The following is a 15280-nucleotide window of genomic DNA, read 5'->3' as shown; positions in this document are numbered from 1 at the left end:
TCCTATACTGCCATCAATACATATGACCCCATTTGCTTTGTTTATATTACTCTGCTTATGAAGCTTTCTAAGAATCAAAAGCTCACTTCAGACAGAATGTTACAGAAGAGAAATAATGTAGAACTTTTGATCCATAAAATTAAGTTTTCTAAACTCTCAAGAAGACAAATACAATCTTCAAAGCTAAGCAAAATTCTAAAGAGCATTCATGCTCATATTTATGAGGGAACAGTAAAAAGAGAACTGGATTTTCCAAATTAGTCTCGGTCTCAGCATTGCAATGTAATATTTCTGGAAGCATTCAGAGTCCCTACACTGTGCTGGCTCGTCACCCACATGTGGCAGATGCTGGAAGCTGGCTACACACAGCAGGGTGGTGGAGGAAAGCGACAGGGTGTACCTTTCCATGGTGATTTTCCTCACCTGGGATCTATACCTCAACAAGATCTTCCATAGCAGTGTGCCAACCACACAAACCACAAGGAACTGGGGTTACCAGCCCCTCAGTATTATCACAGCTCTCTGCTCCTATATCTGGGTGTGCTAGGCTGCAGGAAGCCTCAGCTCTTTGCCTTCAGCATTTGAACTGTTGATATTTATTCCATTTACCTGCTATGGTGGGCTTAGGAGTCGTGGTACTGGGAGTAGTCACAGTGGTAGGTATTGTGGTCGTCCCTGCAACTGAAAAACAGTACTCAGCTCACAAACAATTCAACAAGATATGGAAGTCAAAGTATTTATCTTGGATTTCTAACCATGACAATGAAAACTATGTGCTCACACCTACGAGCATCCCACACACTTCAGGCCTTTCAGAGATTACAAGGGAACTATTCATTTAACTTACTTTAGGCACATATATTTGCAGGATTAGCACATAGATCTGCAGATAAGGAATAATTATAAACTGTACCATTAAATAAGAATATACATAGTCTACGTTTCTGGCTGAGCTTCCATGACTTCCATGACTTCCACTTTGACCATTTGTTAAGGTTGTCATATTAACTGAAACAAGGACTTTGTGAGGATGCTACACTAGTGTCCAAGGAAAAACTGAAAGTACACTCAGCACTATGCCAGCATCACTTGGATGGACAGTAAGGTCTCGTCTTAAGAGAATATTGAAAATTAAGCTTGTGATTTATAAGAATCAAATATACATGTATTTTTGAATTTACACCTTAAAAACAGATGTTAACTATCCACCAAAAGAGAATGTGCACATGAAATTTTGAAGAAACATTTCTTCCTCATTGAAAAGGAAAACAGAAATGATCCATATGAGTTTACAGCATGCCAACAAGTATCCTAACCTGCACTTCAACAGCAATTTACTGGTACTTTAATAGACTAGATAAGAAAAACAAACTTCTTTCCCCATTAGATCTCCCTTTGTATGCCAGAAACTAAAAAAAAAAAAAAAATATTGAATTGGTGCTTTCACATAATCTTACAAAAAGCATTCTTTTGCACACACACACAAAAAGATATCCTTCCAGTAAACTCCAAAAAAATATTTTTTTAGAGAAAAATAATGTCAGCAGCCAAGGGCAAGTTATCTTTCATGTCTGACAGTGCCTAATGTAAAGAGAAAAGACATTCTTCTTTTTTTATTAAGTTGAAAACATTTATGCATGAGCTTGATTAATGCTAATTTCCACAAATAGTACAGTACTCCAGAAATAGACTTGAAAAATTAATACACTTTTAGATTCAAACAGTTTTAGAGATGGGCATGGGAAGCACGAGTTACTTAGAGAATGAGAGAGACAAAAATCACATAGTAGATTTATCAAACACAAATGATGCATCTATATGCCCATGTCACTCAGTGTGTCACAACAATATTACTGAGCAATCTAACTGAAACTGCTTGCCACTGTTTCAGTTATGACTATAAATTACACTGTATATGATTTACAAGTTTTATCTTTGTTATATTAATTTCACAGGCTACCTGTGTAAACTTTCTGGACCAATATTTTAGCCAAGAGTAAACACAACTCCTGTGAGTGAGTATAAATTACACAAATAAGAAAGAAAAAGACATACTGTAAATTACAAACATCTTCAATGAAATTCCTGAACAGGCTGCCCAGGGAAGTGGTGGAGTCACCATCCCTGGAAGTCTTTAAAAGATGTTTAGATGTAGAGCTTAGGGATATGGTTTAGTGGGGACTGTTAGCGTTAGGTCAGAGGTTGGACTCGATGATCTTGAGGTCTCTTCCAACCTAGAAATTCTGTGATTCTGTGATTTTAAAACACTTATTGCCCTCCTCCCACCCACAGTCTAATATATCTTCTAATGGGGAACACTATTCTGAGACTAAATAATGAAATGAAGAATGTCTTTCCAGATCAATTGGTTATTAATACCACTGCTCAGAGAGGGAGCCAAACCATCATTTTGATTCGATGCCATCTACAACATAATATTAAATAAGAATAGCACAAAATACAGTCAGCAAAGCCCTGCTGCTAAACCACCACATTCTTCAGTATTAGAGCTATCCAAAGATGGACTATATTTTAAATATTAGATTTATACTTTAAATTTAAACCACTTAAACATCTCTAAAAATTGTAATCAAGACTTTGCCTTACATGTAGCTCCAAGAACAGCAACAACTTCGCTCTCAGTTTCATCATCAAAAACTGCCAGCAAAGAAACTTCATATTCCGTGTTGGGCAACAAACCTTCAATAACATAACTGTCTGCATCTCCATTTAAGACAACCTAAATAACAAAGCAAGAATAAAGACAATCAGTTCTACATTTGATTAATCTATATGAAGTGACTGCAGTCAAGGAAAGAAAATAGATTTTCCTTTAAAATAAAAGAAATCTACACTCAGATATGCCCAAATCATTTATTAGGTATGTGGAAATAAAAATACTGTTAAGAAAACTAAAAAAATATTTTTTATTTCATGGCAGGTTTGATTATTCTAATGTGCAATCTTATACTTTCAACCAGAATTAATAAATTCCTGAAGCTGAACATTAGCATTACCTTTAAAAATCACTACAATTCAAAACATCAGTGAAGGCTATGTAGCAATATAGATTAACTTCCATTCATATTTCTACCATCCAATAACACTGTTTCTATACTGTATTTATAATCTGCATTATGATCACACACTTTTGAATGCAACGTGAGGTATACAGATAAACGCACTCTACAAGCAATTGCAATAAATGTAAAAGGTTACTACTAATTCCACCAAGCCCTAGTTACCGTAAGTTACTACACACTTTCTGCCACATCAGCTCATCTGGGGTAACCACTCATAAGAACAAACATGTTTACCTCTGAGGGTTTAAACAGAGACTCTTTGCCATTTTTACTAGGTCTGTTTCATTGTGATTGAGCATGGCCAGGGAGCACTCATACAATCATTGTCACTGGCAGATTTGATGACTGTACGCATGAAATGCTGATCTGGGCAGGAAACTGGTGGCAAACAACTGGAAATTTAATAATTTATCCTGCTAACAAAGCCGGATCCAGAAAGGGTGTCCACAGTCAAAGAAATCAAATAGATTGTATGCTGTAACCAAAAAACCATTTGCAGCAGACCTGGGGGTGGTAGGAGATGCCTCACTGAGAAGTTGGCTATATGTCATGGTGTCTTTCTACCTACGACAAGCGGAAGATTCACAACATTGTAAATTAATGTTTACAACGTTAACTGTAAGCAGAAGGTATTACTTTGGATTTTTTTTGTGTTTCATTGATTTTTATTGGAACAGGTCAAAAGACGGGCAGGAGCCTGAGCAGTAATTGCATTGAAATGGGCTGACTGGTCTGGGGAATAATTATTAGTTTGTGCAGATAAATATTCTCATAAAATAATCTGTCTTTGGAGTAACACTGGCAAGTTTTTAAAGGTGGCCACTGTATAACTGGAATCCAAATAAGACTTAAATTGGAAATCAAATAATATACATTTGCAGCATAAAGTCTACTACAACAGCTATTAATAGTGAACCACACTTTATTCTTTTCATGGCCACAGATTTCCTGAGTTGACAGATAGGCACAGTCCAGGGAAAAAAAAAAAAAAAAAAAAAAAAAAGAATACCGTGGGGAAGAGGGACCCATCAAATAACCACAGACTTTTTGGACTCAGATAAAGAAAACAAAAGGAGAAAAATTAGTTGGGCCCATGTCCTCTACAATTATCGAATAATGAAATAGGCAGCCCACACTGTGTACTCTGGCACAGATTTTCTTGGGAAAAATTCAGAAATGAGCTTGAGAGAATCTAGCTTTACTCTAAGCAGGTACAATTAATATCTTCCTTTCCAGTTCCCCAGAGCCTCTAGTCATGTGTGCCATCATGAAATTTCTATGGTTACCATCTTACATGTAAATTTGGCAAACTTTCTGAAGCATAACTTCTACCACCCACCACCCCCTGCTAATTTGGCCCACAAAGAACAACACACACACAAAAAGAACACAAAGCCCTGAACTTTCAAGTGGAGAGGACAAATAAGAGAAGCAAAAATAGCAACAAACACAGGAGTATAACAGCATGCATTTCCTACTTCTGCCTACAAATAAAAGCTCACTCTTAAATTTATTCTGGCTCTTTAGTACTAACACCTCCCTGAACTCTCCTCGCACGTTAGTAGTGTGAGTGAAGTGAGCTGAGAGGTGTGTAATTCTCAACACCACTCTGTGACCCCACTCAGCTAATTGGCAAGTTGGGTCTTGGGAGAAAGAGAGGGAGAGCATGTTGTTTCTCTGCATGACTGATCACTTAGCTGGGAAAGAAGCTTAAAGAGGCAACAGCCTGGAGGTATTGTGCCATCCTAGGCCTGACCCCATTAGAGAGGTCATGCAAGGAGAACAAGAAAGCAGCTTGGGTATTTTTAATATTTCAACATACAGAAAATATTAGGGCCTCCAGCAGTTCTTAATGAAGGCAACAAACAAGAAGAACCTTAGAAGTTCAAATATTTCTTGATCACTAATTCTCACGCTCTAAGGACACCACAGATACCATCTCACAAAAATAAAAATCATATTGCTTAAAGGGGTTCAGTGACAGCTACTCACTGGAACTTAAAAGAGAAATGAAGCAGTTCACCTACTGCAGGAGAATGCTAGGGGATGACCTGTGCCCACTCGCTCACCTGTCAATTCCTTCTTTTCCTTGCTCATACCCGTAATTTCTTCCAACAGTTTGCAGGACTACCTCTTGTCAGGTGAAAGAATCAGGTAAATTTACAGAAAATGCCATATAACCTAATCTGGAAAGACTGCTTTCTGCCTTAATGGATGAAAAAAACGATGCATGAAATCGAGGCAGAGGTAGGAAAGGTCATCTTTCCCCATCATGTTTTCTACCCCGATCAACAGTTTGCAGACGTGTCCTCTCTTCTCAATGCTGATGCCAACTGAGCAAGATGTATGAGAAAGTATAAAAGACTGAGGAATACAAAAGAAGCAAAAACTGTGAGTGAATAAATAATGGAGGAGAGGAAATGAGAGACTATGAACAAGAAAGATTTGGGAAAGGAAGATAAAGTGTCTGTTAAGAAATACTTGGAAAAATTGGGTAAAACAGAAAAAGCCCAATGGCAGCAAAAATAAATTGAAAATTCGAACTGATGAAAATGGCATTATGGAGAAGATGCACAAGGGATTAGAGAAAAAAAATAGAGCGTGGGGAAGAAAAAGAGAAAGAGCCATTATGAGGGGAAAAAGGGGGACAATCTAATAAATTAACTATATGTAAACTTTTAACTTTCATACATTTCATAACTAAGGATTCATGGGCAATTTTAATGAGGCCAGTTTATTAGACAAATGTGGAGCCTTATGTGAGGATATCACAGCTCTGGCTTAATTACCATCTTCTTCAAAGCAAAATGAAGAATATGAACATTTGAAAACCGAAGTAGCATCAAAGAGCAAAGCTAGTTCTATGCAGTTGGCACATTACAGACTACACTGATTTTTCACAAAAGATGTCTTCTGTTTTCACTTCCTCTGCAAAAAGAAGCCGGAATATTGGTTTGATCAACGTTTGGAGAGCTTTGCAGCAGGACAGATCTTTCTCAAAGTCAACTGGCCATAATTAATTGGCAAAAGTTGAAGCAAAGGTGACCTCAGAATAGAATTCCCTCTTCTATTTCACACCCTCAGAGAATCAAGGCAACTCACCTCTTCAGATTCTCCCCCATCCAGAGGAATCCATGCCAATCTGTAAAACGCAATATCTGAGGATGTGGGTTTCCAGCTGACCCTAAAACTATCTGTTGATGCTTCATCAACTTCCAAATGCTGGGGAGGTGGAACTTTTTCTGCAAAATATTATGCAAAAGAAATGTGAAATTCAATTATTCTCTAAAACGTAGATGGCAACAGCAAGGAGACACCACTTTACCTGCAGCTTGTTATAAGGAGTATAACATGGAAGGTGGATAACAAAGGCACATGAGATTCTTTGCACACTTATTTGGGAAAGTGTTTTTGTGATTGAGGAGGGACATACACACAGTACAAGCTATTTATCTACTCTAACTGTACAGGCCTTGTAATCCTCTCTCCAATGGAGAGAGGCAAGGACCTCCATGCATCCACCGTCAGAAACAGTTTCTATCACTGGTCTTACTTTCCAGTGAAGTAAAAAAGTTTAGAAATTCTTTCTTGGAAAGCCTTCAAAAGTTAAGACATACATACTTGTGGTAAAGCTGCCAGTAAGTGGTTCAGATTGTCCTTCATCATACAGGGAGAAAATAGCAACTGTATATTCCGTAAGGGATGTCAGACTTGTTAAGGTATGTGTTGAAACACGATCAACTTCCACCTAGAGAAAGCATAATTTGCAGGCGATATTGAACAAACACTAGAAATAAAGAAGCAAAGTTGCTTTATATTTTCATGAAATTCTGAAAATTTTCTGGGTAATAATGACACAGAAAGAGAATGTCATATAATTAGTAAATAAATTCTGTGGAACTATGAAGAATGATAATTTCAAGGCACCAAAGCTGACAAAATTAATTAAATATCCTAGCTTATGACAAACTAGAGGAAAGCAGAATTCAGCCATAGTAAACCCAACTCAGGAACACAGGAATACAGAACTGTAAGGAAATTTTGGGCTATTGAATCCAGTCTTTTAGTATTTTGGGTAATTTTTGCATAAACCAGTATGTTCAACTTTTGTCATGAGAAAAGATGACAGTTTTATATGGTCTCTGTTGAGGAAGCAGTTAACGTGACTTTGCAGTGAATGGATCACTCAAAGCTGTATAAGCTGACAGTTTGTCAGTCCAACTATTCAGTGTCATGGTAGCTCAGCACCACAGGGGAAATGTTACCAGTGCGAAGTTAATAGAAAAAATGCCGCCTGCTCTTTGAACAGACACAAAGGAATAGTTAAGAGGTAGGTAAAAACCTACTGAACATTCACTCACATTATAAATTACATTACCACAAGCCTGAGATGTTCAAAACCATTCTCATAGAATCACAGAATATCCTGACTTGGAAAGGACCCACAAGGATCATCCAGTCTAGCTTCTGGCTGCACACAGGACCACCCACAAAATCAAACCACATTTCTGAGAGAGAGCATTGTCCAAACGCTTCTTGAACTCTTGCAGACTCAGTGCCGTGACCACTGCCCTGGGGAGCCTGTCCCAGTGCCCGACCACCTCTGGGTGCAGAACCTTTCCCTAACCCCCAGCCTGACCCTCCCCTGTCCCAGCTCCATGCCGTTCCCTCGGGTCCTGTCGCTGTCCCCAGAGAGCAGAGCTCAGCGCCTGCCCCTCCGCTCCCCTCGTGAGGGAGCTGCAGGCCGCCATGAGGCCTCCCCTTGGTCTGCTCTGCTCTGGGCTGAACAAACCAAGGGACCTCAGCCACTCCTCATACATCTTGCCCTCTAGACCCTTCACCAACTTCATAGCCCACCTTTGGACACGCTCTAATGGTTTTACTTCCTTCTTATATTGTGGCACCCAAGACTGCACACAGCACTCTAGGTGAGGCCACATCAGCACACAGTGGAACAGTCACTTCCCGCAACGGGCAAGCTCCTGTGCTGACATACATGTAGTGTCTAACAGACAGCCACCTTATCTATATTAAAAGCAATCAATAGGAAGAGGTCAAGTAATTTCTGACTGAAATCTTAAGGGACCTAGCAGAAGGAAAAGACATAACACATTGCACAGGAATGCTATCTTCTAAACTCAGGAATATAAATATTTCATCTAATATGTAAAAAAGAACAGATATGCCCCAGAAAATAAATAATAATAATAGTAAAACTAAAACAAAACAAAATCACATGATCACATATAATTATATATATATATATATATATTTTTTTTTTTTTTTTTTTTTTGAGGTTTATGCTGCATATGACAACTTATTTTGTATGGAATCTGGACTATTTTAATAATCACACCATCTTACCATGATTTTATAAAAGATTTTTTTCTATATTTGTTTGGGTTTCTGTATGTCAGCAAAGCTTGTGTTGTAGCTTGCAAGGTAGCTTTTATTTACAAAGGTTACATTTGATAATTACAGAAGTCTGTGGAGGCCTGAGATTGGTTAAGGGAAAGAAGGAGCTAATGATTTACCTCATTGGTTTCCGTTCCATCTGTTTTAACATACATGATGCGATAGCCTTTCACATTTTTGGAAGCAGGATCCCATGTTAGTGTAGCACTATTGTGTCCAACATCTGAAAATCTCAAATTCGCTGGGGGACTCAGAGGCACTTGAAAAGGAAAGAGATACAATCATGGGTTTAGCTGTGAATCTTTTCATGCCTTGAAAATAAGCAGCGCATTTCCATTTAAAAACCTAAATGACTGATATTTATATTTAAAAAACCCTTCATCAACGAGGCTACACATGTACTTAAAGACAGGTAATAAGGCTTAGCTCCTTGCTGAAGCAGAACTTTAAGTCTTGGTCAGTGTGTCTCACCTAATACTGAAAAAGAAATAATGTTCCTGCTCATACTAGATATTATAGCAGGAGCTAACTTACACAATAGTTATAATAAATTATAAATTAGTGTTTGTATTTGTAAATTAATGTAATTCAACTAGATCTGTACCTCATACTTGTTTTTGACTTGTTTTTTTCCATAAGTATTCTATCAAAAAGATTTCCTGACAGGAATATTTTGGCAAAACATTTTCTGAATATAAAAGTCCCTGACATAAGGGAAAGTTTGTCCAAAAGCATAACTAGTTCAGAAGTTGAAATTTTTATTTTTACTGTTTTATCTCTGCTTAACCTTTCCCTTTTCTTACAGAAAGGAATTATTCTCTGTGTAAAGGCCACATTTGACTGAAGCTGCTTCCTAACAGCAACCCCAGTTAAAGACATATTTATATACTATACAATCCTTGACTGCCATGAGCTGGAGGAAAGTTAGGTCATGCAAAAGTTGCAGATTGCTTCCACTTTTCTATCACCCAAGAGGAAGCAATTTGTGCTATCTCTGTTACTCTGAGCAGTAGGTTCTGTGTTACCCCAACATCTGCTTATTTTCTCCAAGCTGTGAAACTTCTCTCTCTCCATCTTGCCTTCATGCACACACTCCTCACCAATCCACATGGACAGAAAAATATCAACACTTCAGAAGTTGTTTCCCTCATGCAAGAGCATATGGGAGAAAAAAAGAAAAGAAAGAAAGAAAAAAAAAAGATAAAAACGATATATGGGTTCTTTATTCAGGTCATATAGTGACTCAGAATCTGAAAGCAAATGCCTAACCAGATTAGGAACAGTCAAGTCAATTTGGCTATGAGGAAAGAGAAGATGAGAACAGATTGGAATTATACTAAATGGCTTTGCCACACTTTCTGGCATGCGATATATTCCTCTGAGTCAAGTAAAGGGAGTATCACGTGCTGGCTTTCCTTTCTACTTTCTGTCAGTCGTGGAATTCACTTCATTTCACCAACCTGGCCATACCACAAAATGCTTCAGTCTCAGCTCTTTCCTTTTGGAACATAATCTCCTGACAACATTGCTCATGACCAGACAGGCAGCCCTGCTGCCAAAGTTATATGATATTTACAGTGAGACTTGGGTAAATCCTGCCCCCTCCCCCCCCCCCCCCCAAATGCTAAGTCAGAATGGGCTCATTGATCATGTCACATCGTGGTACAAGACAGGTTTCACTAGAGTGATTAAGATGACTGTGTGTGTAGCATAATTTTTAATAAATACAGACCATCTGATGCTACATGTAATGCTACTGCAAATTAGGCAGATCCCTCTCCAGGCAGATGCATGGTACAGGAAGAAAATACTAGGCAGCCTGTTCTTTAGTTGAAAGATAGAAATAATCATATTGAAAGAAAAATAAAAATAATAATAATTAAAAAAAAAAAACTTAAATCTGAATCCAGACAGGGAAGACATTACTGAACATTGACTGTGTGTGAAGGGTATGCTCACCAAGAGCTTTCTCTCCTCCTAGACTGCCCCAATGCCTGATCAATCAAAGCCTCTTAGAAGAGGCTTATTTGAATAGCTGCATACAGAAGGTTAGAATTAATCCTCTTTCTTATTACAGTGCTAAAGACTAGTCAGAGTTGGCTGCACCGTCACCTTAGAAATAGATGAAGGTTGCAGGGTTAGTTTTCTTTTTTATTATTCTGGTCTGGTAATAGCAATGATGCTGGTCTGACTAACATATGTTACTAGCTTCTGCAATCAAACACTGAGGTCATGATTCCTCAGCTTGTGCCAATGTATCTGGAATTTGCATGTGATCTTCCATCCAATGTGTTAGCAAGGTTTAGAGCTGTGCAACCTCCAAGATCATATGACATGAAGTGAATTCAGGCTGGCACAGTCATAAACTACATAAACTACTAGGAAAAATGAAAAACAGATATTGACCAAAAGGAGGGAAAAAAAAAAAAAGGAATGAGAGACACACAATAGGAGAGAGAATGACACAGAGAGAAAAGTCAAAGACTTGATTCTCCAAGTGTTAAGAATCTTCCACACTTTTAGAGTCCACAAACATTCCCAAGTTGCATTAATTGCCTGTCTGTGCTTGTCTGTCTTGAACTGTTCAATAGCACTTGTAGAACTTCTCCTACCATTACTCACTTTACAGGTCATTGCTCTGGCCCTTCTCTTTCTTAGCACTCACATGCCTGAACTTTTCTCACCTATTAAATGTAAGCCACTTTCACACTGGCCCACTCAAGCCAGGAGCACAAAACAAGGGGAAGCATTCACTCCGCTGCTGGAAGCAGTAGAGGTATCACTAAATGCAGTGCCAGAAATATCCCTGCAGCACAATTGCTTATTTTCAATTCCTTTGTCTTCCAAATTGCTGAGGCTATTTAGAGAGCCGACATACAGTGCTGTGTACAGTTAGTAAAGGACAGAATTTAGCTGGCCGAACTCTTGCTGCTTATTAAAAACACATCATCTATCATGAATGCACAGGCGCTTTCCAACCCCTCGTTTACCAGATGTTAAGCAGTGGGGGTTGGACAGAAATCTTCCCTTGCTTCTTTTCCATCTGTCCTGACTCCTACTGAGCCAGAGGAACGAACTTCTCCATCTGAGCAGACTTTCCCCCACACACACCTGGTACTCTGGCTATAGGAGACTAAACAGCAGTCTCAGTTTAGTTCTACATTGTGACCTTCATTCACTTTCAGCACGTTCAAAAAACTACCACTAGTTCCACTGAAATCAACGGGGATACCCATAGTATTGCTACTGACAAGAGAAAAGAGTTCAAATCAGATTTTAAAAGGAGATGTCTTTTCGAATATGTGCAAAGACTGTTGTGAAGTTCTGTTAACACTGAAGTGAATATAGGTACATGCTACCCACGTGTAGTTTCTTGTCCTGTAAGGGGATCACTAGCTTCTTCTCCAAACATGGCATAAACTGTGACTGTATATTCTGTATTTGGCAATAGTCCATCCAGTTCAAGTTCTGTGGAAGCCTCCCCAATTTTTATCTAGAAACACCAAGAATAAAAAAGACAAATTATTTCTCAATTAGCTCATGATGGGAAAGAATACTAACTACACACTTGGAATTAAACTTGTGATCAAATACTTTGCTGAGCATTTTTCTGATATTGTGCCTGATCTTGTCCCAAGATTTGGGGATTTTGCACAATTATGAAAAGAACAAAATTGTCAAAAGGCCAAAAGCCAGCTCGCAGGTAAGAAAACTTTGAAGGTAATTAGTCACATTAGCAATGACATAAAAGACCTCTCTAGAAGGTGCAGCTCCTGTGCCCTTTCCATTCCCAGCTACATCTTCTTTCATCTTGTAGTGGGTTTACGTGGCACGGTTTTGGTAGCAGGGGGCCATAGGGGTGGTTTCTGTGAGAAAGATCTAGAAGCTGCCCCATGTTTGGGAAGGGCCCCATTGTTTTCCAGAGCTGAGCCAATAAGCGATGTTGTTTTGCGCCTCTGTGAGAGCAGATTTAAGACAGGAAAAAAAAACGCTGTGCCACACAGCAGCCGGGAGAGTCAAGGGAGTGAGAAACAGCCTTGCAGGTGCCAAGGTCAGTGAAGAAGGAGGGGGAGAGGTGCTCCAGGCGCCGGAGCAGAAGTCCCCTGCGGCCTGTGGTGAGGACCATGGTGAAGCAGGATGTCCCCCTGCAGCCCGTGGAGTACCACGGTGGAGCAGGGTTCCACGCTGCAGCCCGTGGAGGAGACCACGGTGGAGCAGGTGGCCCTGCACCGATGGAGGCTGCCGCCTGTGGAAGACCCCTGCCGGAGCAGATTCCGGGCCGGACCTGTAGCCCGTGGAGAGGAGCCCACGCAGGAGCAGGTGACCTGGCAGGAGCTGCTGCCCGTGGGGGAGCCAGGTTGGAGCAGTTTTCTCCTGAGGGATGGACCCCGTGGTACGGACCCATATCTGGAGTAGTTCTGGAAGAGCTGCTGCCTGTGGGAAGCCCACGCTGGATCAGTTCATCAAGGACTGTATCCCGTGGGTGGGACCCCACAGCACAGGGGACGAGAGTGACTGAGAAGGAGCGGCGGAGAAGAAGCGCTGTAGACTGACCATAACCCCATTCCCCTGTTCCCCTGCGCCTCTCGGGGGGAGGAGGTGGAAGAGCGTGGATGGGGGGGGAAGGTGCTTTTGGTTTCTTTCCTTTGTTTCTCACTTCTCTAGCTTGTTAGTAATGAGCAATAAATCTTACTATCTGTCTTCTTATGCTGAGTCTGTTTTGCCCGTTACAATAATTATTGCGTGATTTTCTCGTCCTTATCTCAACCTTTGAGCCCTTTTCACATATTTTCTCCCCATTCCTCTTTGAGGAGGGGGAGTGAGAGAGCGGCTGTGGTGGAGCTCGGCTGCCCACTCGAGCAGAACCACAACACATCTTCAGTCTTTTACAGGAGAAATTAATTTCTATGCAGAGCAAGGCTCAGTTTTTCTGCTTGCTAAGTCAGGCGTGCATCACTTTTCATTTCCACCTCTTCAATGAGAGCCACAGCAACAGGAACTGACTTATTTACTGGAAAAAAAGTCTTTCTTCAGGGTTCAGCTCAGATCTACTGATTCAGCTAGGTTTCAGGGAGAGACTTATTTAGCAGAGAACACAAGTCTATGCGAGCTTTTGGTAGCTTCCTACACTCTTTCACACACAAGTGTGCATGCCCTAGCATGCTTTTAAATGTTCTTGCTTGAACAGAGATGCTATACATAATCTGAATTATACATATAGAAACTTGAACTTAAAAACTTTTTAAATCCTGCCCCAAAAGTTTCACTGGAACCATGCTAGAAACTATTTTTAGTCTACTGCTTTTAGTATTTTACTTACAGTAGAAGGCTGCAGTTTACCTAGTCCCTTTTTTTTTCTTTCTAAAGATATTTATTAAAAACACTTTTGATGGAAGGCATTATTTTTAAATTAAAAAAAAAAAAGTAAAAGTTGAACGGAGTTAGAACAGAATTAGAATATTTACTTTCAAAGGTCCCAGTGAGTACAAAGGCTTAACTTCAAGTTCTTGTGATATCACACTTAGGAAGTAATTTAGATGTTTTGGGTTTTTTATGAGTGTTTGCTTTATATAATGACACAGTATCACCTCTTACCATTTCAAAATAGTCACTTTAATTCAGCTGAAATTGTTGTATTTTTTGACAATGACATATAAAAATAATCAACTGGTACTTGCCCTCTGTTCATAAAGTCTAACATGAAATACTTAAGACAGTCGTGGAAAAAAAAAATATTTGTTGATAAAGTTGAATGTTAAAGGCCAACTACTATTTTATTCTTTAAATATTTATTTCTTTAATACTTGTTTTTCAAATGAAAGCTCAGTACATCACCTCCTTTTCATCTGCAGCCAATCCTTCTGTCAGAGGAGCGTACAGGATCATGTAACCTGTGGCACCCGCTACTCCATTCCACTTAGCTCTCATGCTGCTGTGCGACACATCGTACAACTGCAGATCTGATGCCATTGGCAAGGCAACTACAGTAGAAAAAAGAGACAGGCACTTCAGTTGTCTCACATGAATAACCAGATATTTTACAAGCAGTTTATTTTACTGCAGGAAACACAAAGGAAAATAGCTATCTCCAGGCGTGGAAGTGCTGTCTGTGTGACACAACTATGAAGAGCTGGTTAATACATAAAAGACTGCAGAATTACAGAAACGAGGAAATTACAACCTAACCACGCCTGGTTATGCCAGGGCAAAGTTTGTCCCTACAAAGCATTGCAGCTCTTTGTCTTAATAGCTTTGAACTTCTCAGGTGGGAGGATTTCAGTTCTTTAAGCAGCAAATCGCTCTGTTCAATCCCACCCTCCCTTCTCCCTGATCTGCACAAAGATAACCACTTGCTATTGAAGAATGGGCAAGGTTGCTACACGGAACAAGTCCCCAGAGGTAGCTTTTTTACAGCAATAACTGCCAAGCCTGTGTGTGGGAAAGACAGCCTTGATGTAGGACATCACGGAGGAAACCCTGAATAAGTAGATTACACACAGCAAAATATTTTGACTACAAGCTGTTGTTTTTAGAGCCTTGAGTGTCCAAACTGACTCCTGGGCCTGTGTCAGTGGGATTATGCAAATACAAGCAAGATCACCCACTGCAAATCACGGTGGATGCTGATGTGACTATATAAGCAAATGTGCCCTTCTTCATTGTGGTGGCAAATTTTAATCTGTCAGTATCTCACATAAAGGCAAGAATTTAAGCTACATTTTTCCATAGTTTTCTCCACTGGGATGGTAAAACAAACAAACAAAACTTTTAAACTGCCCATA

The 15280-nt window shown here is 39.6% G+C and overlaps 1 protein-coding gene across 7 annotated transcripts in view; it reads right to left on the bottom strand.

Annotated features, from left to right (window-relative positions):
* The window catches only part of COL14A1 (collagen type XIV alpha 1 chain), a 124216-nt gene that overhangs the window by 62843 nt on the left and 46093 nt on the right, over positions 1 to 15280 (bottom strand). For all 7 annotated transcript variants that reach the window (XR_011093177.1, XM_068672571.1, XM_068672569.1 and 4 more), the window contains exons 12-18: positions 14334 to 14479; positions 11862 to 11991; positions 8618 to 8757; positions 6705 to 6831; positions 6186 to 6325; positions 2608 to 2740; positions 610 to 681 (exon numbers count right to left, since the gene is read on the bottom strand). Coding sequence is in view for 6 of the 7 variants with exons in the window: in XM_068672571.1 (XP_068528672.1) it covers positions 610 to 681; positions 2608 to 2740; positions 6186 to 6325; positions 6705 to 6831; positions 8618 to 8757; positions 11862 to 11991; positions 14334 to 14479 (888 nt within the window). In the remaining variant the exon portion in view is untranslated. The remainder of the gene's footprint in view (positions 1 to 609; positions 682 to 2607; positions 2741 to 6185; positions 6326 to 6704; positions 6832 to 8617; positions 8758 to 11861; positions 11992 to 14333; positions 14480 to 15280) is intronic.

This window comes from Anas acuta, chromosome 2 (genome assembly GCF_963932015.1).
Source record: "Anas acuta chromosome 2, bAnaAcu1.1, whole genome shotgun sequence".
Taxonomy (NCBI): Eukaryota; Metazoa; Chordata; class Aves; order Anseriformes; family Anatidae; genus Anas; species Anas acuta.
The sequence above is the reverse complement of the archived record's forward strand: the minus strand, read 5'-3'. Positions and strand labels throughout refer to the sequence as shown.